The sequence below is a fragment of the Pan paniscus genome, chromosome 4, assembly GCF_029289425.2.
Source record: "Pan paniscus chromosome 4, NHGRI_mPanPan1-v2.0_pri, whole genome shotgun sequence".
Classification (NCBI taxonomy): Eukaryota; Metazoa; Chordata; class Mammalia; order Primates; family Hominidae; genus Pan; species Pan paniscus.
In genome coordinates this window covers 9,330,984-9,353,411 of record NC_073253.2, presented here as the reverse complement: position 1 = coordinate 9,353,411, position 22,428 = coordinate 9,330,984, and the positions used below count along the sequence as shown (strand labels likewise).

Below are 22,428 nucleotides of genomic sequence, written 5' to 3'. Positions count from 1 at the left end.
AAAATCATCCAGTTCCTGTTCTTTTAGTTTAATAATCCATTCCTCAGTCTTTCTTTCTTCACCTACATTTCACTGTAAGCAGCATGAAGAGACCAAGCAGCACCTTCAACACTTTGTTTGGAAATTTCCTTAGCTATGTAATTCAACTTATGTGTTTTGCCTTTCATATTAACAAAGGTAGCAATTTTGGCAGTTTTCACCCATTGTGTAATGCAATTCTCCCTTTTTCCAGTTCCTGATAATATATTCCTGTTTACTTTTTAAGTTTTTGCTGTGCTTTTACACACACACACACACGAAAAACATAAATTTGCCACTTAATCATTTATAAGTGTGTAATTCAGTGACATTATTGACATTCACATTATTGTATAACCGTAACTACTATTTCCAAAACTTTTCATTGCCCCAAACATAAACTCTGTAATTGTTAAGCAATAATAACTATTCCTTATTCCACCCTCCTCCCAACCCCTGATAACCTCTAATTTATGTTCTGTCTCTACTAATTTGCCTATTATAGATATGTCACATAAGTGGAATCCTACAGTAGTTGCCATTTTGTGTCTGGCTTGTTTCACTTAGCATAATGTTCAAGGTTCCTCCATGTTGTAGCATGTGTCAGAACTTCATTCCTTTTGTAAGGCTGAATAAGATTCTGTTGTATGGCTATACCACATTTTGTTTATCCATTTTTTTCATCAGTGGACACTTGGTATATTTTCATGTTTTGACTATTGTCAATGCTGTACTGAATATTGGCATATGAGTATCCATTTAAGTCCCTGTTTTAACTTTTTTGTGTATACTGTATATCTAGGAGTGAAATTGCTGCATTGGATGTTAATTCTATGTTTATCTTTTTGAGGAAACACCATGCTGCTTTCTAAAGAGACTTCACCAATGTTCTTTCCCAACAGCAATGTATGAGAGTTCCAATTTCTCCGCATTCTTGTTATTTACTTTTGTTTTTCCTTAACTTTATCCATCCTAGTAGGTATGAACTCGTATCTCATTGTGGTTTTGATTTGAATTTCCTTAGTGACTAATATTGTTGAGCATCTTCTCATGTGCTTAGTGGACATTAGTGTATCTTATTTATAGAAATGTCTATTCAAATATTTTGCCTGTTTTTCTAATTGTGTTTTTGTCTTTTTCAATAACTAATTTATTTTTGATGAAATTTGTAAATATTTATCATGTACAAAATATTTAAAATATGCATACATTGTGGATGGCTAAATTGAACCAATTGGCACATGCATCACGTCACAAATTTTTCTTTTGTGTGTGTGTGGTGGGAAGACCATCTGTTTTGATGTTCAGTTTTAGTTCTTTATCCCATTTTCCTCTAAACCCTTACTGGCCATGTCCTTTAAGTCCAGATTTCTACTAATGGATGATTCAAGGTGATTTAGATTTTCTTTAATGTGCTCCTCAAAATTATTCTGCTTCCTGCCATTCCGTGGCCTCAAAGCCACTTTCACATTCTAACCTCTTACAGTAGCACCACACTCCCACGTACCACGGTCTGTTAATAGTTGTTATATAATAACATTACCACAGATTTAGGCATTTAAAGCACCAGGTGTTTATTTGCTCATGGTGTCTATGAGTTTTTAAATCTGGGCACAGCTTCAGGTTCTCACAAGGCTGCAATCAACATAGAGGCCCTAGCTGTGATGTCATCAGGGCTCAGCTAGAGAAAGACCTGCCTCCAAGATCATGTGGTTGTTGGCAGCCTTCAGTTCCTTGTGGGATGTCAGACTGAGGGCCTCAGTTTCTTGCTGGCTGTTAGCCAGAGGCTGCCCTCAATTCCTTGACAACTGGGTCCTTCTCACCTTTTTGCTTGCTTCCTCAAAGCCAACAAGGGAGAAAGCTCTCTTGAAATTAGGGTATTACAATCTATGTAACATAATGACAGAAGTGACTTTCCAAAATCTTTCACATATTCTGTTGGTTAGAAGCCAGTGACAGGTCCAATTCACATTCAATAGGAGGAGATTACACAAGGTGTGAATTCTAGGAGCTGGGGATCACGGGGAACATGTTAGAGCCTGTCCAGTGCATTCTCAAAGTTAAGAGTCCCAGGGCTCAATGGTTTTTATTAAGTGATTATTTGTCTTCATCGGTATGTTTGCTGAATCCTGTGGTGAGCCAAACTGATGTTCTTCACAAGTTATTTTTCTTCCTAAATGGCTTGAATTAAATATTATGGTAGACTTAATGTACGTGCAGTTTCTCTGTTGCCATAAAAATTTAATTATAGCAGTATGGCCCAGTAGAGGGCTGATCATTTAGAGTGAAGCAAGAAGAAAATAGTTCAGAAGAGGCCCTGATTGGTTCAGGTTAACAGAGATTGCAGTGAGCAACTAGCATGGATCTAACCAGAATGGAACATAATTTATGCATTTTATAATTTATGATAGAAAGAACACTTTATTGCATGATATAGTGCTGAGAACCTAGTCCATATGGAATTATAAAAGGTCTTTATTTTCATAAGAGACTAGATTTGTGGAAAAAAGCAGATAATTTATAGAGAAACAGTGCTAGGTCATTAATTGACTTTTAAATACAAAATGAGAATAAGCAGTCATGGGCAAAATTAAAATCTTAATTATTAACACATCATGAGGTACATCTGTGACTTGCAATGCTTTAACACAGTAGAGACACTCAAGAGCCAATGGCATTTAAAAACATTGTAGCTCATTATTTGCTAAAAGTCTGCAGTGTGTTGGGGACTAAAGAAAGGGGACCAACTGCTGGCCCATTGTGTAGATATTTTATCCACAATTAATTTTAAAAAATCTTAACCAGCAGAGATACCAAGGTAACTGACTTCCAACCTCATTGTTTTTTTGTATAGCTTCATAAGAGGGGCTTCTCTCAGGGGCATGAGTTAGTTGGGCTGGGGGCAGGGAGAGGGTCAGAGGAAAACACTTTCTCACAATTGTGTAGGATCCATACTTACAGGCTTCCAAGCACTTTGTCTCTGAACAGTCTCTTCCAGGGTGAATTCCTAAGTGAAAACCCAGACACAAAGAGACAGAGTTAGCCTAGTAATTTCTATTTCCCTCTGACCTCTCTCAATGGGGAGGCTGCAATTTCAGAGGGTGACACCCCAGCAGATCCTGGTGTGGCTTGTTTCATGGACTACTATAGGAGAAAGAGAAAAAAACAAGGCAGGTTATTGACAACCTTAAAATGCAGCTCAGTAGACAATTTATTAACACTGGCTGAAAGTTCCATGCACAGGTTACCCTGCGGTAGATTTTTACAGTAATAACATGCTGAGCATTTTCAGGAGTGGCCTGCTGTCAGCAAATAACAGAAAGGATTTGTATGCTATGGTTTATTTTGCTTTGGGGAAATGGTAGCTCAGTTGCTGTGCTTTTTATTAAAAGTCAGGGGTTTTATAAACATTTTTGGTAAGGTTTCCCTCTGCCTTCCATACCCATTTTGTTGTTGTTTTTAGGAGAGGGGTTGTTGAAAGCTGAAATTAGGATCAAGTTTTCTAAGAAGTCCATGCCTTTTAAATGCTGGTGAATCAGCTTAGAAATGGAGATAGCCTACTTCTCCTTCTACCCACAGTGAGCTACACATAGATATTTTAACTAAATGCTGAGAGTTCTGATATTCTGAGTTTTCTTGACTTCCTCAAAATATGTTCTCAAAACAAGTGTCAATTTTCTCCTGGAATACTCCATGAACCAACACACATATTAATTTTACTTATTGGAACTCGACACATTTGCACATACTTCCTAAGATCAAATTCTTTTCATCTGTTGTATTCTCACATTTGTCTTGTCTCTCCTATCTAGAGGCCATGATCTCTTAATTAGAAGGTCCTTTCCCTTCCCTTACTACGTGTAGGAATGTCCAGTGGCCCTGAGCTCTGAGAATAGGACCTGGGAGACTATAGTTACCACCTAAAGAGGAAAACCTTACGTTTCTGTGTTATCTTAAATGTGGAAAAGATGAGGAAGAGTGATAACTGTTCAGTTCCATTGGCTACGCTCAAATGTGTAAGTTTAGACAAACTAAACTGCTTGCCCAGTTGGTTCTTGACTCTCCGGAGGCTCCTTCACCACCTACACATCAACTATGTCTCCCTGGAAGTAAGAGTGCCTTCTGCCTTCCACTTTCAGTTAAGAGGCTGACTTTGGACTCCACTGTTTTTATTTTGTTTTCTATACAGTCACACAGTTGCCATATTGTACTTTCACTATACCAAGCTCCATCTCCACCACTTCTTCTCCTTCTTTCCAACACCATCGCCGTTTTCTAGGTTGGAGTATCTCTCATTTGACTTGTTGCAATCCAGCGTCCTCTAGTTGCTGTTTGTTCTATGGGCTCTTCCTGCTGCTAAACTGCCCTGTCTGGGGAGATGCAGACCCCATACTGAAATATGAGGAGCTCCTCGAATCTCAGGGGCTCCAGAGAATAGTCAAGATGAAGCACCAACTCCTGGAGATGAGTCTGCCATCTAACTCTCATGGAGTTATTTTGTCTCTGGAGCTCTGTGGAAGTTTCCTGATTTCTCATAAAGTTCCAGTTTTCCACTGTATTTGGTAAAGATAGATCATCCCACTCCCTGTTGCCTTTTTATGTTTTGTTCTTCTCAATGATCTTTCGTGCTTTACTCTTTCCATTTCTACCTTCCATTATTTTCCAAAATGCTGACAGGGGTTCAGTGTGCCCCATCCCATCAGCACCCCTCAGCTTGGCCTTGCTTTCTACTTTTCACACTGTCCCTGTTCCTGAAGCCCACACATTCCCCATGAAATTTTTCTGGTTTGACAGGAAAACAGTTCCATCTTACCAGCATTTACTGTCAGGAAACTACACTCTCCAAGTTTCTTTTCCTGGTGGCTGGCTACCATTTGCCCCTATTTTCAGTTCCAGAAAAGCATTTACTTCTGCATAAATAATTACAGTAATGCCACTGTGTATTAAGATAGTTTTGCACATCCTGAGCTGGGTCCATGTCCCTGTGTTTATTTTCGACTGTGAACACCTGTGATCAGGAAGCCCTCTGCAATTCCTGTTGCATAGGCCCTGCAGGATTAAGCCTTTATTAATATTGATGACAATAAAGGTGACTGACTTACACCAGCAGATGGGAACCTTTGCCTCTTGTTTCTTAAGGCAGATAGCCTGGCAAGAGAGGAGGGCATGAGAAAAAGTTGTGCATTCTAGTATTCTCTAGAAGGTAAATTTGGGAAATTGGGCTTCGTAGATGGACTATGAATCACTGAGTGTGTCTCACTACATTTGGTGCTGTTCAGACTAACCTCTTCCTTTCTATGAGCTGTAACCTGTAGAATGCCAGGCTGTTTCCTTTTTGTTTTTTGTTTGTTTGTTTTCCTCACTTCACTTCATTTCACTTGCAGTATTAAAAATTGAAGAGAAATATGACTCATGATAAGGATAAAGGAGGCTTTGGATATTTGGCTGACATTTGGAAAAATATGTAGAAGTATAGAAGTGTATTCAAACACTGAAAAATAGAACTAATATTTGTAAAATTGTATAATAATTCAATTCTTTTTAAATAACGAGTGGTCTTTTAAATTGTTTGGCATTCTTCTGAGAGCCTACAAATAAATTTAAAAGTAGAATAGCTTAAGCAGTATATAACTTGGACCTTCATGCTAATCCCATGCTCTAACTTTTCTTTAACTTATCCTAATATAACTATGGGCTTATTTGATTCAAGAATGAGAAAGGAATTCCAAGTAAAGCTATGCTAACTTTGTATCTGTAATCTGCTTTATCTTTCAATGTTTATGTTCAGAAGATAAATGCCCTACCTAGATATTTTCTGTATACTCTTATTTTTGGGTGTCTGTTTGAAGGGTTTTGTTTGTTTTTCCTTTAATTGGCTGCACAGGAAGATCCATCCTGCATTGTGAGTTTAGCATTTTCTTCATTGTCTGCCATGCATCCCATTGTCTGTGCACACACAGCATGGCCAGCACCACATCTGCCTTCTGTATGGTGCAACTGCTCAAAATACAAAAAGCTCCTCCATGCAGAGCATGCCCATGTGTTCAACATCTGGTGCAGGGATGGAGATGGAAACGTCAGTGGTTTCAAGTGGCACTAATTAGTTTCCTTGTCCTTTTGGTTTCCTCATTACAGATACTGCAATGAACATTTGCTATGTCCCCCACACATGTTCTGGACAGGCTGGGGTCCTTGGGAACGGTGCACAGCCCAATGCGGGGGTGGCATTCAAGCTCGCCGCAGGATCTGTGAGAATGGGCCTGACTGTGCAGGCTGCAATGTGGTGAGTAGCCTTCTTCTCACACCCAGCCCACAATCCAGAACCAGGAATACAGACTCAATACACACAAAATTCTCTGCACACACTAGATGTTCTGCAAACAATAAATGTTCTGCACACACTAGAGGCTCTGCACAAATTTGGTACACTGCAAACACTAAATGGTCTCACACACTAGGTGCTCTGTACATTCTAGAAGCTCTGCAAACACCTTATGCTCTCCAGATACTAAATGCTCTATAAATATGACATGTCCAGACACTGGATGTTCCCCATACAATAGATGCTCTGGAGGTACCAGGTCCTCTCACACACTGGATCTTCTGCAAACATGAGATTCTTGGCAGACACTAGATGTTCTGCAACCACTGAGTGCTCTGTAAACACAACATGGTCAAGCACTCGATTCTCTACACACACTAGATGCTGCAAATCATGCAAGTTTTTCAATTTAATTAGAATATCTGGAGAAAATACTTGAAATTCAGAGTATCCTGGAGGCTTCGTGAATTAAGTATTCACATATGGGATAAACTGTCCCAGGAGTTTTTCTGTTCTGATTTCTGAGTCACAAAGCCTTCAGCCTGCTTATATATGGCCACTCTATTTGGTTTGGGACACGGAATAATATCCCCATATCAAGCCTACACCAAGGTATAGAACATTGTGGGATGAACCGGACACACCCTGGGGACTGAGAAACTATATGGAGCCATTGTTAGAGTAAGTTGGTGCCAATGCAGAGAGGATAAAAGAGAATGCGTGTTTTTTTTTTTTCTCCTGCCTTTACAGGTTATATTTCTTTTAACACTTTAAACTGTCAAATAAAATTCCTCTTGGACAAGCTCTTTTCAAAAGGCTTGCTTTTGCTGTTCCTGCTTCTTCTGTAAGAGTAACAGCATTTCCCCTCACTCACCTGCCTCTGGTGCTGGCTGCATAGAGTGGACACAGACAGTGGCAAAGGTTTGATGGAGAAGCTCAGCACAAGAAGGTCTGGCTAAATTGCTTCCTCACTGATCTTTCCAGTTGGCCTTTGCAGCATCTTTATCCTTTGGTTTGTGAGGCTGAGCAATGCTTTTGTGCTGCTGTAAAGCCTGATTTTGTGACATGCAAAAACCACACAGCCGAGATATCCTTGGGAAATTCAGAGAAAGGAAGAGGGATATGAGGTGCTTTGTCAGATATTACACCAGACCCAAGGAGATTTCTGTTATTGGAAATTACAATTAGATTTCTTCCCCTTCACAATGGAAAAGATACTGTCGTAGCTCTCATATAGTCTAGTACTGATTATAAAGACACTTCTTTCCAGATCAGCCTGAACTAACTGTAGACCATGAAAAATCTTCATTATGATGTATATTTATTGATATTTCAGATGCTGACATTTAAAACTGTTTATTTTAAATAATTTTAAAATGACAAATTTATGAACACTCACATGTTCTAGGAAAACCATTCAAATGGGATAACTTTCTATTTTGCTGAAGAATGTCATGTTTTGTTCCTGGTGGCGTGATGTGTGCCCCCTGAGGTCTGCATTGCCATGTCAAGGTTCGTCTCATTTGCTGGGAAACCACAGGAATGGATGATCTGGGTTGATCTCACACCCTAGTTTCTAAATACATTGCAGTGTGAAAAATTCAGAGAACAGTCCACATCATTAATTTTCTCATTGCTAATTGACTTTTATAATTACCTTCAAATATAGCTTAATGAATGAAAAAAAATTATATTAAGCAAGAATGTAGCATTTTTATGTAGTTCCTATGTGTGTATGTGTGACATACATCTGATGATAAATGTAAAAATTGAAGGTCTTTCTAAAATATCAATGTATTTATTGCTTTATTTATTATAGAATTACAGTTTATGAAACAAATGTAACCACTGCTTTCAAATCCAGGAAAAACACATATGTCTCCAAAGAGACTATTGTCACTTTTTGGGAAATTTAAAGGTTTGTTTTTCTTTTTGTTTGTACCAACAAACTTAGCCTTTTGGTAGTCTACTTCTAGGAAGGTGTTATTGAGGCAATGAGGAGCAATCTACTTCTCAGTGGTAGGAGTATATTTATTTTTCTTCTGACATGGCTTCTCCCATGCATTTTGGTTTCTGTCTGTCCTGAGGCAGGAATGCCAGCTCACACTAATTGAGGAATGCAAGCAGTAGAAAGGAAGGGCTCGGTTTCTTTGGATTGTTTGGAAGATCTATACTATCAGTTGAATTCCTAAGAAGTTGATTTAAAAATGATAGTTACCTAGCTAAAGCAACATTTTTGGTCTTCATATTCTAGCTGCAGTTCGTAAATCTTTGTCCACAAAGGGTTCGGTTTTTATTGAGTTCTATTATCAAGATAGTAGCTGTAAGTATAAAAAAAGTATTGATTTTTGAGTCATGAAGTGACCATCTGCTTGCCAGTGTGTGGCTGGATAACAAGAGGTGACATTTCTGAGTCTCAGTGTCATCCTTGGAGAAGGCGGTGGTGGTTTTTCCTACTGAGAGCTCCTGTATCAAGGAGGGTGCCATCCGTAAGGTCTGGCAGATCTCACGTTTGAGTGCTCCTTCCTAGTCTCATTTCTTTACTTGTTATCCATGGGCTTCAGCTGCTTCTCTGAGCTCCAGCTTATTAAAAATGGGAGTCAGCTAATGAAATGTCATTTATACAATACAGAACATGTTTGTGGAAAGTATAAAAACCTCAATTTCCTGATTATTATAGCAGTTTATGAAAAAGAAAGAATTGATTATTTTAAGTTCAAGTATGCATCAGTTAGAAAAGACTCAAGAATCTTTGCTTCTGCCAACACTTTAAAGCTGAAATTTCATGAAAGGATTTTCCCAGCTTCACTTGTGAAATTTCTACATCCTTGTCTTAGACTAAGTCACCAAGCCTTTATTTGAATCTCAATAAAGAGGCAGTGAAGGACCCTTGCCAAGAGCTATTAGTTCTCTCCATGAATCCCTACTCGTAAATTGCTCAATGTCAAAAGCTTGGGAAACCCGGAGCCTTGGATTAGTTTGGGGAGCTGATTGACAGACACAGAGGGAGGACCTGGATCTTGTGCTGTCACTTAACTCTGTGAACTTGAGATGCATTCACTGCCCTCTGGGCTTCTGTCTTGCTCTGCAAAGTGCAGGGCCAGACCCTGAAATTGATGATTCTGTGACCCTGGCATTCCTTCTCTGGACCCTGGGACACATGTGTCCAGCTGATTGACGGACCACTTCTAGCAAATGTCCCTCCCTGGTGGCTCATAGCTCCAATGAGCTCAGAATGAGACACTTAAAACACAGATGTTTACTCCCCACTTCCAAGTAGGCTAAACCCACAGGAGCATCTGGGGTCCTCTGGTCCTTGGTGCTGCTCTCCAGGTCTGCATCTCAGCCCTGCATGCCTGTGGCTTCACAGAGCGGGTGGAAGGAGCAGGGTGGTGGGTCAGAGGGGCTCTGCCTCTGAGTCACTGTGAGATTTGACCTGCTGTTATACTTCTCCACATGGTTGTTTTCAAATGAAATATGAAGCATGAACACTTGAATGACAGAGCTGTTTAGAGGATTACATATGGTACCTAATATTTCCATATATCCTAGCCCAGTGCCAAGTCTAACATAGACATTTATAAAATAGAAATGATTGTCACTGTCATATGTGTGTTTCCTTTTAACCCTATTTTGACAATAGTAACTGTAACAATTGTTGTTGGATGAAGACTTGCAAATCCCAACTTACTAGGTGATGTCAAATTAAATATTGAAATTAAGTTATAACTACACATACTGGAGTTCATATTTAATGATTGCCTGAAATCCTGTATTACATCATAAAATAACTTTTGTTGAGTGCCTACTACATGCCATGCACTGCACTAAGAGTAATTAAAATTTATTATGTTTATTCTCTCTGTATCCCTGCAAGGCAGTTTTCATTATTACCTCTGCTTGGAGATGGAAAAAAAATCAGCCTGAGAAAGATTAATGAACTTGCCCAGTAGCAAGTTGCCAGCGGGGGACTGGACCAGCATTTGAGAACTGGTCCTCTGGGCACAAATAGAATTTAATGACACAACTCCATTTGTATAATTTATTTGCCCAATGTTAAGTGATAAATGATAAGCCTTACTTTACTCCTATTTAGGTTGAAGTGTAGCTTAAAAGAAAGAGGAGCTTTTTGTCTTTCTATAGCTCTTCTGTTGATTTACACTCTTGATTTTTATAATATTGTGATCATTTTAGCCAACCATAAGAGTACTATTAGGAGATCATCATGAGCATAGGAATTAATCGAAGATAAACTCGTAACACAAATCTTAACTCTACATTTTGGCTGAAAACTACAACACATGAAAGGAAGAAAGATATAAAATGTTATGTTGTATACATAGAATTACTTCTTAAATTAATGCAACTCAAAATTTCCTCAAAGGTTTAGCAGATTTACTTTATTTTTTGCTGTATCAGAGCTAAAGACAGCGTCAGATACAGCAAAAATAATTTACAAAGAACAGCAGACTTAGTATTTGGCAGCACTATATTTCTTACTGAAATATCATGTAAAGCGTGAAACAATTGACCAAAAGCTATGATTTAAGAGAGCAACAGGGAGCACAGGGGAGATATTTATTTCCTAGATACAAAAGAACCAGACCACAGAAAGCCTGGAAAGGTCAAGAAGAAAGACATTATAATCAACACATGCTGTCAAAAGGGATTCTGCGAGGGTCAGTCAGAGTTGATATAACACACTAACATTTGTTTGTGTCAAATAATGGCACAATGGATAATCTTCAGAGTAAATGAAACCTGGCCATTGGAAGTTTAAATAGGTTGTAACATATGAAAATAATGACAGGCATTACAAAATATCACATTTTTGTGTAGCACATTAGGGTCTGCAGAATGCTTTGGGGAAGGTCGTCTCCTGTTTTCCTGATTTTCCAAATGAGAAAATCAAGACCTGTAGAAAACCAGTTAGGTACCCAAAAACCCTGCAGCTGGAGACAGCAAGACCCCGGGTCCAGGTATTTCCACTCAGAGGTCCTGAGACAATCCAGGGTGCTGTGTCTCCCTCAGGAAGTATATGAACAAGAACAGTGAGATTAATGGGAAAGATCTAATATCTCATACCCATGAAACTAGACCATTCAAAAGCCCCAAACAGGTATATTTTGTATTTGTTTTAGCTCCAGTTGTGTTTCTCAACAGTCTCAACTGTGTTTGCCTCTGGCCAGTAATGTATGTGTAAGCCCAATTTTAAACAACCTCACTAATACAACAAAAACTATTTGAGGCTCACATTTTACTCAAGTTTTAAAAAGTAGGAGCTGCATATAGCCTCATCTGCCTAATATTACTGCTCTGATTCAGAATTAGAGTTCTGAATCTATGTTCAGGATTTTTCTACAAACCACTGCTTATTGTAAATATTATCGTATAAATTTTAATAATTGTATTGTTCTTAATTTGGTGATATTTAAAGCATACTGTAGATGATTTTTGTAGTTTTATTTCAAGAAATGTTTTAATTTCAACTTCTGACAATGCTAATGTTTTGGTAAGTATAAATAATTTAATGATATAAAAACTATATTTTTCAGGATACATTTCATAAAACATTTTCTGAGCATCCTTGTGAACGCTCTTGTAAGACTCTATATCCTTATAAGACTCTAATAGAATTTTGATTTCTGGGACAATTTTATCTGTAAGTTTCCTATTTGGCTGGTATCAGGTGAGCAGCATCTTCATGTTCCATGGACATTGTATTCCTGTGGGTTTTAGAAATACTCATTTCCTGTCTTCCTAGACTTCAAAAAAGTATCTCTAGTTCCCCATTTCATTGTTAGTACTAAAATATTTTCAAGAGCATAGCAACCTCCTTGCAATGGTGTGTACTTTTATTCAAATGGGACAGCTGGCACTTCCTTTCGTCATAAAATATAGAGGAGAGGTAGCCTGAGAGAGATTGACAGTTTTACAATTGAACAGGCTGTTTTAAAATTGGCTGCTTGCTTGTTTGTAATCGTTAGTTCCCTTTGTATTCATATTTGGTGTTTCCTCATTTTTGAACCGTGGCTTCCTAGAGATTCATAGTCCTGCCTTAGATGGCAGGTGGGTTGTTATGAAGAGATATATGAAAAGTTTTTTTCTTATTCACTTATTTTTGTTTATTTGGTTATGTTTGGGCAATGTCACCCCAATATATGCTAAGCTGTGGATACTTGAACATTGGCAGCTCACACTGAATTATTTGTGTTTGTTAAAGGGTTGTTATTTTACATTGGATGTAGACCTATTTCCAAGTTTATTTGCTGCCCTTAATAATACCCTTGAAACCTCACAGATGCAGACCCTATATGAATAGTAGGCTATTTGTATGGCTTACTTATTGATGTGTCTGGAAGCTGTTCTTACTTTAACAAGCCGGTGGACCTGGATTAGATACAACTAAGTTTATCCATTGTTCATGAAAATACCATTTTATAATCCTAGAAAGGAAATTTTCTAAAAGTTTAAGAAATACATAAAATAGTTGACTCTAACTCCACTGAAAACATACAGAATTTTTATAGATAAAAATAATATTCTTCATCACCATCATCATCATTTGTCATTATAATTGCTACATGCCATGTATTGTTTAAAGTGCTTCTTAGGGAATTGGTGAGGAATTCCTCCCAATAATCCAATGAAGTAGTATTGTTGTTAGTGTAACCAACGTATAGATGTAGAAATTGGAGCAAAGAAGCGAGATGATCCAGGTTGTAGGAAGTGTTGCCAGCCTCAAAGCCAGACATTTATAATGGCGGCCTGCTTGTTTCCCCCACTACACTGTGTGGCCTCATCTAATATTTGATAAGTAATTGAAAAGGTTAAGGACTGTAGTTTTCATAAGATTAACTTAAACACCAATGAGCTTATAGAAGTTTGTTGTATCCAGCTAAATATGACCTGTACGAGATTTGATAAAGTGAATGGTTCTAACTAAAAACCGAAAACAGTTAATCACTTATTGAGATAATCCCTGGTGGCTTCAGAATGTGCATGTAACTGAGGGTCCAGAAGAATGCAAGAAACCTTGGGAAAGCCCCAGATATCTAGATGCATCTGAGAAGTGATGCCCATCTTTCTCCTTTTTTTTCACTTTCTCCTCCAAAGGCAATGCATACAGTTGTGCAGGTTGTGCACTGCAGAATTCCAAAGGGAGTATTAAACATTATGGAGATGTGACTAGCACTTCTGAAAAAGGGCAGCGCATCCTGGCTGCCACCTTAGCCCTGAACTGAGTGCATAAAAACTCAGTGTGTTTTTCAAAGCCTTCGAGACATGTAGGATCCCAACCATTATTTTGGACTATTTTCTTCATCATGGGAATAGGAGCTGAGAGCGAAAATTCTGGCATCATAGCTTGGCCCCTGTTTAAAGTAGATTTTGAGACAAGACGGGTTTAGGGCAGGTAGTTTTTTATATGTCGACAGCAGCAGGTGGAGAGGATGAGGGGGTGAGGCAGGAAAGAGGGAAAAGCTCCTATTAGGGTTTGTCACCAAGGCCACTGCTGCGGGCAGCAGAACTGATTTTCTGAGAAGCCTGTAGATGCCTCTCGGGAGTCTGTCACCTTCCCAGCTACCATTGGATGAGGATGCACCCAGGCTGCACTTTCACTAACCCAGCAGTCTCCTGGGGCTTCAGAGAAGACTCCCAACATGGAAAGCCACAGGAAGGGAGGTGTGTGTCCCAGGCGGATGCGTCTGGCAGAGAACTGACCACCATTTTGCCCGCAGCTGGGATCACAGGAGGCTGAGGGGCTGTGTGGCCCCAAAATCACATCTACACCTGGCTTTGTGAAAACAAATCCTGACCATAGTAGAATGGACCAATGAGAACAGGATTTCTGAGGCTGCAGTCCAATAATTGGGGTTAAACACAATCTGGGGCCCTCCTGCCTTACAGGTCCCATGGACTGGTGAGAACTTCCCAGTCATCACATAGCCATGGATACCCATTATTAGGCCAGATGGCACTCCACTTTCTGCCAGGCGTATTTATTTAGCACACGGCTTCTCCATTGTGTGGACCAATTCTTGCCTGGGACACATGAAAGAAAAGTCATTTTTCTGGAAAGGTTCTCTCTTCTCCATAGAGAGAGATACAGGAAGGGAAGGCCCTTTCTTTCTCTGCACACAGAATGTCGAGAGTGAAGCTGGAGCTGCTGCCCACTAGCTGGCAGCCTTGAGAGTAGCTAGGTCAGGGAGGAGGAGGACAGGAGCAAAGCAGGGAGACAGAGCTAAGGACACCAAGGGGCTCATCTCCCCAAAATCCACCTTGTTGGGCACAGCCTGATGTGTGAAATCAAAAGCTCTGGTGGCTTCAGCTAGTCTGAGTCAAAATCATTCTAACTGCTTTGTATTTCCCTTCCCCTTTGTGGAAGCTACCCTTCAAATACCGTTCAGTAGCTGATGGGGAAAGCCATGTCCCTCCTTAATAATTGCTGTATCTGATGGAGATGATCTAGGATTTTCAAGTGACCCATTTCCACGAAAGCTAAAGACATGACTTTGACCTTTATGAAGAAGGTTGCAACCTGAACTCTTCCATTGCATTGTGGTTGTAAAATCCATTCACTTATATTTCCCAATATTCTTCCGTAAAGGGAATAATTGATCCCCCTTGCTGAAACTGGATATTATATCTTCACAAACACTGGAATGCAAAGTTTGTTTTCTTTTTTTTAATAAAATATCTCAGTGAAGAGCTTGCAAATATGAAAGATTGTCAAAGTGAAAATGCCACATGTTGTTAAAGGAGGCTTAAGCTTTTTGAGAAAGTTAATATCAGTACACAAAATTGAGTGGTACAGCAGATGGCCACAAAAGTATAAGTTTTCTAAAATTTAGCACTGAAAATTTCACAATCAAGCTTAAGAATGATGTATGGCACAGATGGAGAGAAAAGAAAAATGATGGATTATAGGAATTAATCCATCAAGAGTCTGCCTCTAGGACATATAATCATCTACAATCTCTGGAAATTGCAATTGGTATGGAGATCTGGAATATTTCACAAAAATGTTTTATTTATAATGTTGGAAGACTCTGTTGTACATTTCTATAGTTTTTAGAAATTTTTATGCCTACAATAATTCAAATACAGTGATTGCAAAGTTAATTGAAAGAAGTTTTCATGAAGAGATTTCCTACTGTAAAAGTGACTTAAATTATACACACACACACATTTTTCCTTTATAACTTTCCAAGAAATTCCATGATAAAGATTATTCAATACTTGATATTAAAATACCTAGAACTTATATATGGAGACACAATAATAGTATTTCAATTGTAATAATTTCTACTAAATGGCCACAATTTAAAAAATATTTTATAGGCCTACATGAGTAGACAGTACATGCAGAACGAACAGATTCTTTTCAAGGCATAGCAAATGCTCAGTCATACAGAACCCATGTCTCTGGTTTTTTAAATGTCAGATTTTTTAACTGTTAAAAATGAGTAATTAAGAGTGACTCTCTAGATTTAAAGTCTTAATAGAAGTTTATTTAAAAACAACCAGACAATATTCTTTTCCAAATGCATCTTCCGTCATTGATTGTAGTGCTGCTGACGGATTTGAGCTAATCAATTGATTATCCATAAAGAACACTCACTGGGCTTTTTAGTCAATTAAATGTTCCCTTCAAATTGGACCATGTTTTTGGTCAATTTCTGTAGCTCACCTTGTCTACTTCTGATTCTACCGAGCACTTGCTACTGAAATTAAAAGACAGTGGTCTCCTGGAGTAGTGTTGCTTGTTCATTTTATTTATTTATTTATTTATTTATTTATTTATTTATTGAGACAGAGTCTCACTCTGTTGCCTGGAGTGCAGTGGCATGATCTCAGTTCACTGCAACCTCTGCCTCCCATGTTCAAGTGATTCTTCTGCCTCAGCCTCCCAAGTAACTGGATTACAGGCACGTGATACCACAGTCAGCTAATTTTTATGTTTTTAGTAGAGACGGGGTTTCACCATGTTGGCCAGGCTGGTCTTAAACTCCCGATCTCAAGTGACCCACCTGTTTCAGCCTCCCAAAGTGCTGGGATTATAGGCATGAGCCACCACACTCAGCCCTTATTTTTTAAAAAGACATTTGGCTATCCAGCCAACTTAAGTGATGTACTGATGTTGTCCCTCTTACCAACAGCCAAGTACTCCCTTTTTGTGTTGTGCAACTTGTAGCATCAAGGCTGGGCTCTTGTATTCATTTGCATCTTTGTATAGCTCATTCTACCTTTTAAAGTCCTATTTCAGTCCATCACCTTGCTGTACAGGCTGGGCCATGGTTCCAGGAGATATTTCATGCCATATGGCACTTGGGCCATGACTGAGTGAGAGTAACACTCTCCCCACCCCAGGATCCCAATCTGAAACCTGTGGGTCTAATTGATATTAGCTCTGCTCATTCAATGTACAGAAAAGGCGGAGATCGCCTGAGACATTACCCATTGTAGGTTCCATATTGCAGAGGCCAGCATATTGCCTCTCAGCAGACTCATTTCCAATACCTTTCTAAAATGAAGTAAGTAGAGAATTGAACAAAAAGCTTCAGAGACATACATCTGCTCAAAAGATATTGTCATCTCCTTAATTGACTATGCTGCTTATGGCATGGTCTTCATTTGGTTTGTTCAGGTTCAAAAGCCCTGCATACATCATAGTATTAAGAGAGGTTTACCTGAGCTCACACTTTGTACCTAGAATCTGAGCATTTTGGTTTTTTACCCATTTTTATTCCACCATTTATTTAATAAAGAATAAGCTTCTACCCTGTGATGGACTCTGGGGATACCAGGGTAAATAAGGGAAGTGTGGTCTCTACTTAAACCTGGGGCAGTATTACTACTTGTGAGGCTTAAATCAAAATGCTCTGGGTACCTGTCTTTTATTTACATTGTTTTGGTGTGTTGATGCTACTGTTCACAGTATGCTTTTTCCCCCCTCTTTTTAAAGTAAATTTTATCGTGTATATTTAAGATATACAGCATGATGGTAAAAGGTACATATAGTCATATGATTACTATAGTGGAACAAATTAATATATCCACCTTCTCTCATAGTTACTCGTTTTTCTTCTCTATGATGAAAAGTCTACTGTTTTTTCATCATAGAGAGTACCTGTCCTAACAGGCGTAAGGTGACATCTCATAGTGGTTTTGATTTGTATTTTCCTGATGACCAGTGATGTTGAGCAGCTTTTCATGTACCTTTTGGCTATTTTTATGTCTTTGGAGAAATTTCTTTTCAAGTCCCTTGACATTTCTTAATTGGGTTATATATATTTTTTTATCATGTTATATGAGTTCTTTATATACCTTGGATATTAATCCCTTATCTGATGTATACTTTGCAAATATTTTTCCCAACATGTAGGTTGCCATTTCATTTGGAAACAACTTAAGTGTCCATCAGTAGATGAATGGATAAAGAAGCTATGGTACACACACACACACACACACACACACACAGTGGAATATTATACAGCCTTAAAAATGAGATCCTGTGATTTGTCACAGCATGGATGGATGTGGCACACATTATTGTAAATAAAATAAACCAAAGAAAGAAAGAGAAATATTGCATTATCTCACTTAGATGTGAAATATAAAAAACAAAAGATCTCATATATGGAGAGAGAAAATAAAACAGTGGTTATTAGGTTGGCAGGAGAGTGCAGGGGGAATGAGGAGATATAGGTCAAATAACACAAAGTAGCAAATATGTAGAATGAACACCTTGAAAGATCTAACGTATAACATTAGGACTATAGTTAATGATGGTGTGTTGTCTTCAGAAATTTGCTACATGAGTACACCTGTTAGGACAGGTACTATAAAAAAGACAGGAGATAACAAGTGCTGGTGAGGGTGTAAAGAATGTAGATTGTACTCTGTTGGTGGAGATGTAGACCGGTACAGCCAGTATGGAAAACAGTGTGGAGATTCCTTAGAAAATTAAAAATAGAATTACCATAGGACCCTACTAGCCGTCTTCTGGGCATATACCCAAAGGAAATTAAATCACTACCTCGTAAAGCACCTGCTTTCCCATGTTCACTGTAGCATTATTTGCAATATGCAATATGACGTTAATACCAATGTTCAATGAACAAGAATGAGGCATGCTATAGGAACAGTTCACATGTTTATACAAATGCAGCCAGAGACTTTCAAAATATGTTTTGATTGCATTATACTCGTTTGGTTTGCCTCATGGCAAACCATGCTTCCTTTGGTAGAAGTGACAGAAATGCTTAATTATATCAACAATATGTTTTAATTTGTGTTTTGCTTAAGATTTGCAGTTTCCATTTTAAAATTATTTCATCGGAGTGCCTCCAATGGTATTACTGAGCATGTGTCATTTCAGTTGTTAAAACAACTTGCACACATAATAATTTTTGAGGCAACTTGTAATTAAAGAAGAAACAACAGGTGTTGGAGTGTGAAAAATTATTTCAAAACATCGACTATTTTTTATAGATTCCATTGTTTCTTTCTTCCCAAACACTATCCCTTTAGTAATCCTAAAAGTTTTTAAGAACTGGAGCCTAGTTCAGATCTCTTCTACGTGAATGTGAGAAAGGGCACAACAGCGGCTACTATATTTTTATTTTTAATTTTTTATGATACTTTAAGTTCTGTGGTACATGTGCTGAATGTGCAGGTTTGTTACATAGGTATGCACGTGCCATGGTGGTTTGCTGCGCCCATCAACCCATCATCTACATTAGGTGTTTCTCCTAATGCTATCCCTTCCCAACCCCAGACCCCCACCGACAGGCCTCAGTGTGTGATGTTCCCCTCCCCATGTCCATGTGTTCTCACTGTTCAACTCTCACTTATGAGTGAGAACATGTAGTGTTTGGTTTTCTGTTCTTGTGTTAGTTTGTTAATATTTCTAAAAAGGAATACAAGGTTACATTTAGAAGCCTTCAAAATATGTCAATATAAGTAAATAAATAGCTGGTTTTCTCTGTGGCCTGATGGTGTGCCACAGTAACTGTCATTTCTGAACACTTGTCCCTTCATTTCCCTCCATGGCATATTTTTTTTTCAAGATCTATTTGACTTGCAGAATCTCATGAGGTTCTACTGTGGAAGGAAGAGTTGCAAAGAACACTCTTCACATTCCACGTCACATTCCTACAGTATTTTATAAGCCGTGCTGCGTGAGAAAGTAACATCCCACACACTATTATTTGGCATCTTGCTTCTATCATGATGTAAAGTGTTTTCCACATCTGTTTCAGTCTATCCTAATCCCACGAAATTGCCCTATTTGAGATTATTAGAAAGCAATCCTCGAAGGACCTCTAATGTCATGTGTGGGAAAAATGACAGTGACTGAAAGAAGGACTGTGAAATCTGTCTTATAAAATTATTCGGGCTCTGCACATAAAGTCAGAAGCTCTGGAACAGTAAGCCTCTCAAACTCAAAAGAGAGAGATACAAAATGGCAGAGGCAGACAGATGGAATCCAGACATTTAGAGGAGCCTCTGACATTTGCTGGGCAGTTTTCATTATGAAGCTCATTTAATTGGTTTATTTCTCTTATCTTCTTGCAACTGCTAATAGCTTTCAGTAATAAGGCCTTGACGTCTGAAACTGAAGAGGAAGAAAGGAACTGCCTGTTACATGCATCATCTTTGATCATTAATTTCTCTAATGCTTGGTGTGATCTCACATGATACTGTTCATTTTGAAATAATTTTGCGTGTGGAAGAAAAGAAAATTCTCAATGACTTCAATGACTGATTCATGTCTGTGGTACTATACTTTGCAGAATTTTCAGATCTTTCATCTATGTATTTAGTCAATGAAAACGTGTTGACTACATACTGTGTGTAAAGAATTGGTGCAAGGGAACCCATGTAGATGGATACAGTAAACTTTCTCAAGGAGCCTCCTTTCTGGCTTAGGAGAAAAAAAACATAATTCAAATTGCTAAATAATAACCAAGTAATAAATGCCATCAGAGCAATTAAGAGAGAACACTGAGTGGAACATGAGGAGGAGGAAGTGAGGGTCAAGGGCACCAACAGGTGTGGGCAGGATTCGGCCAAGTTAAGAGGAGGAGCTTCCCTGAAAGCCTCTGTGTGCAGGCTGTGAACCCAAGGACATGGGATTCACACCTAACACTGGAAGCACAGTCACTTGTGGGCTAGAGGATGTGTACAGGGATGCGGCAAGGGACAGATCTGGAAAGTGAGTAGTCATCATTCCTGAAAGGGCTTGAGTACCAGGCATGGGGGTGCACAGTCATTCGGTTTTTTTTGTTTTTTTTTTTTGTTTTTTTTTTTTTGAAACAGAGTCTCACTCTGTCACCCAAGCTGAATCTCAGTTCACTGCAAGCTCCGCCTCATGAGCTCAACCGATTCTCCTGCCTCAGCCTCCCGAGTAGATGGGACTACGGGCGTGCGCCACCAGGCCCAGCTAACTTTTATATTTTTAGTAGAGACGGGGTTTCACCATATTCGTCAGGCTGGTCTTGAACTCCTGACCTCGTGAGCCACCTGCCTCAGCCTCCCAAAGTGCTGGGATTATAGGCATGAGCTACCGCGCCCGGCCATTCAGTTCTTTTAGCTTGCTGTCATAGTTGCATAATTAGACCTGCACCAACTTTCTTGGGTTAAAATTTACACAGTAGAACTCTATTAATAATTCAAAAAATATGTTACATCATGTTTTAAATTATTTTTTCTTACAGGGAAGAAAGCATGTTGATCTTACTATCTAAAAGAGGGAAGCTATCTGATTGTATATACATACATAATGTTATGGTTTCAGATATATGTATGTAGCCATATTCTCCTTTTCCACAATCATTGCTTCAACTTTAGTGACAACTTCCTTCCTTATCACAATTTATTTACCTTAGTAAGTACTCCTAATCTTAAAAAACTCAATGTTAAGGTTAATGTTTCTTCAAAATAAGTTATATAAACTTGGATTTAGTTCAATTTCAGAGAAGAAATTTCCACTACACTATTAGATGAACTAATTTGTTTCAAAGCTTTCTAATACTAAAAAATGACATTTTATGATTTTACAATCAGGGACAATATTGTTTTCACTATTGTTTTCTCAACACCTTGCAGAGTGTAGGGTAGTGAATAAATGAACCTAGTTAATGTATGTGTGATTTTTTAAAAAGGTAATGGCAATTTGGGAAAAGAGTGTCACCACCTTTCCAAATGAAGTGATTATTCTTGTGTATTATATTGTTCTTATCTACTCTTTGGTTCATTCTTACTATCTCTTACAATGCAACACATTTTGTGTTCTCATTCAAAGAGATTCTTCACACTAAAATGGAGCTACTCTTAGTCCACCTTTAACTTTTCTTTCCATGATATTTGCTTATGAACATCTCATTTCCTGTTCATATTCTTAAATTATTTCAAATTCTTTCTAATTAGCTTTGCAAGGCTGCTCCAAATGGTAAAATGTTAGCATTGAAAATCCGTGTTCCTGCAGTAATAGTGTACAGTCATTAAAATTGGTTTTGATATTAGGTAATACTTGGCAAGGATCTTCCAGGACCTTATCAGGTCCCCACAGGCAAGAATTGAGCACATGCGACTAATATAGAGAGCCTCATTAGAAAAGAAATCTGAATCTCATACTTTAAAATGGTGCGAATTCCAATATTTGAGCTTCCTCCTGTAAATAAAATTGTAAACATAATGGCCTTGAGCCCTTTTGGGGCCATCACCCTGTGCATTTGACAAATACAGTCTTATTTCCCATGCTGCACCTCAGGCACATCAACCCCAGTCTAGTCATCTAGTGCAGCTTAGTTCTCTCACAACAAGCCTGGAACAACCATGAGTATGAGGCATCGCTCAGGATGCAGCTGGGTGGAATATGAATCTGGTTGACTTGCTGAGCTTGACCTTAAGGAGCTCTCACTCTGGAATCAGAAAGATCCCAAGACCGAATAATACAGATGCCTGATAGAAAGTATCATAGTTGAAAGCAAGCCACAGGTGTTCAAAGAATGGAAGGATTCAAGCTCATAACTTTAAGCTCCTTGTACATGAGCCAGGCTTCTCTGAAAAAGTCTCATGCC

General features: G+C 38.6%; 1 protein-coding gene and 1 long non-coding RNA gene across 5 annotated transcripts in view; one reads left to right on the top strand and one right to left on the bottom strand.

Moving 5' to 3' along the window:
* SEMA5A (semaphorin 5A) overlaps positions 1–22,428 on the top strand; it is a 508,567-nt gene that overhangs the window by 427,247 nt on the left and 58,892 nt on the right. For 3 of the 4 annotated variants that reach the window (XM_034959730.2, XM_034959727.2, XM_034959728.2), the window contains exons 16-17: positions 5,903–5,920; positions 6,154–6,301. In XM_034959730.2, coding sequence (XP_034815621.2) covers positions 5,903–5,920; positions 6,154–6,301 — 166 coding nt within the window. The remainder of the gene's footprint in view (positions 1–5,902; positions 5,921–6,153; positions 6,302–22,428) is intronic. The other variant, XM_034959729.2, reaches the window with a different exon arrangement.
* Positions 2,457–22,428, bottom strand: part of LOC117980210 (uncharacterized) — a 273,563-nt gene continuing 253,591 nt past the window's right edge. Inside the window, exon 7 of the long non-coding RNA XR_008625315.2 lies at positions 2,457–3,025. This is a non-coding gene — a long non-coding RNA (uncharacterized LOC117980210). The remainder of the gene's footprint in view (positions 3,026–22,428) is intronic.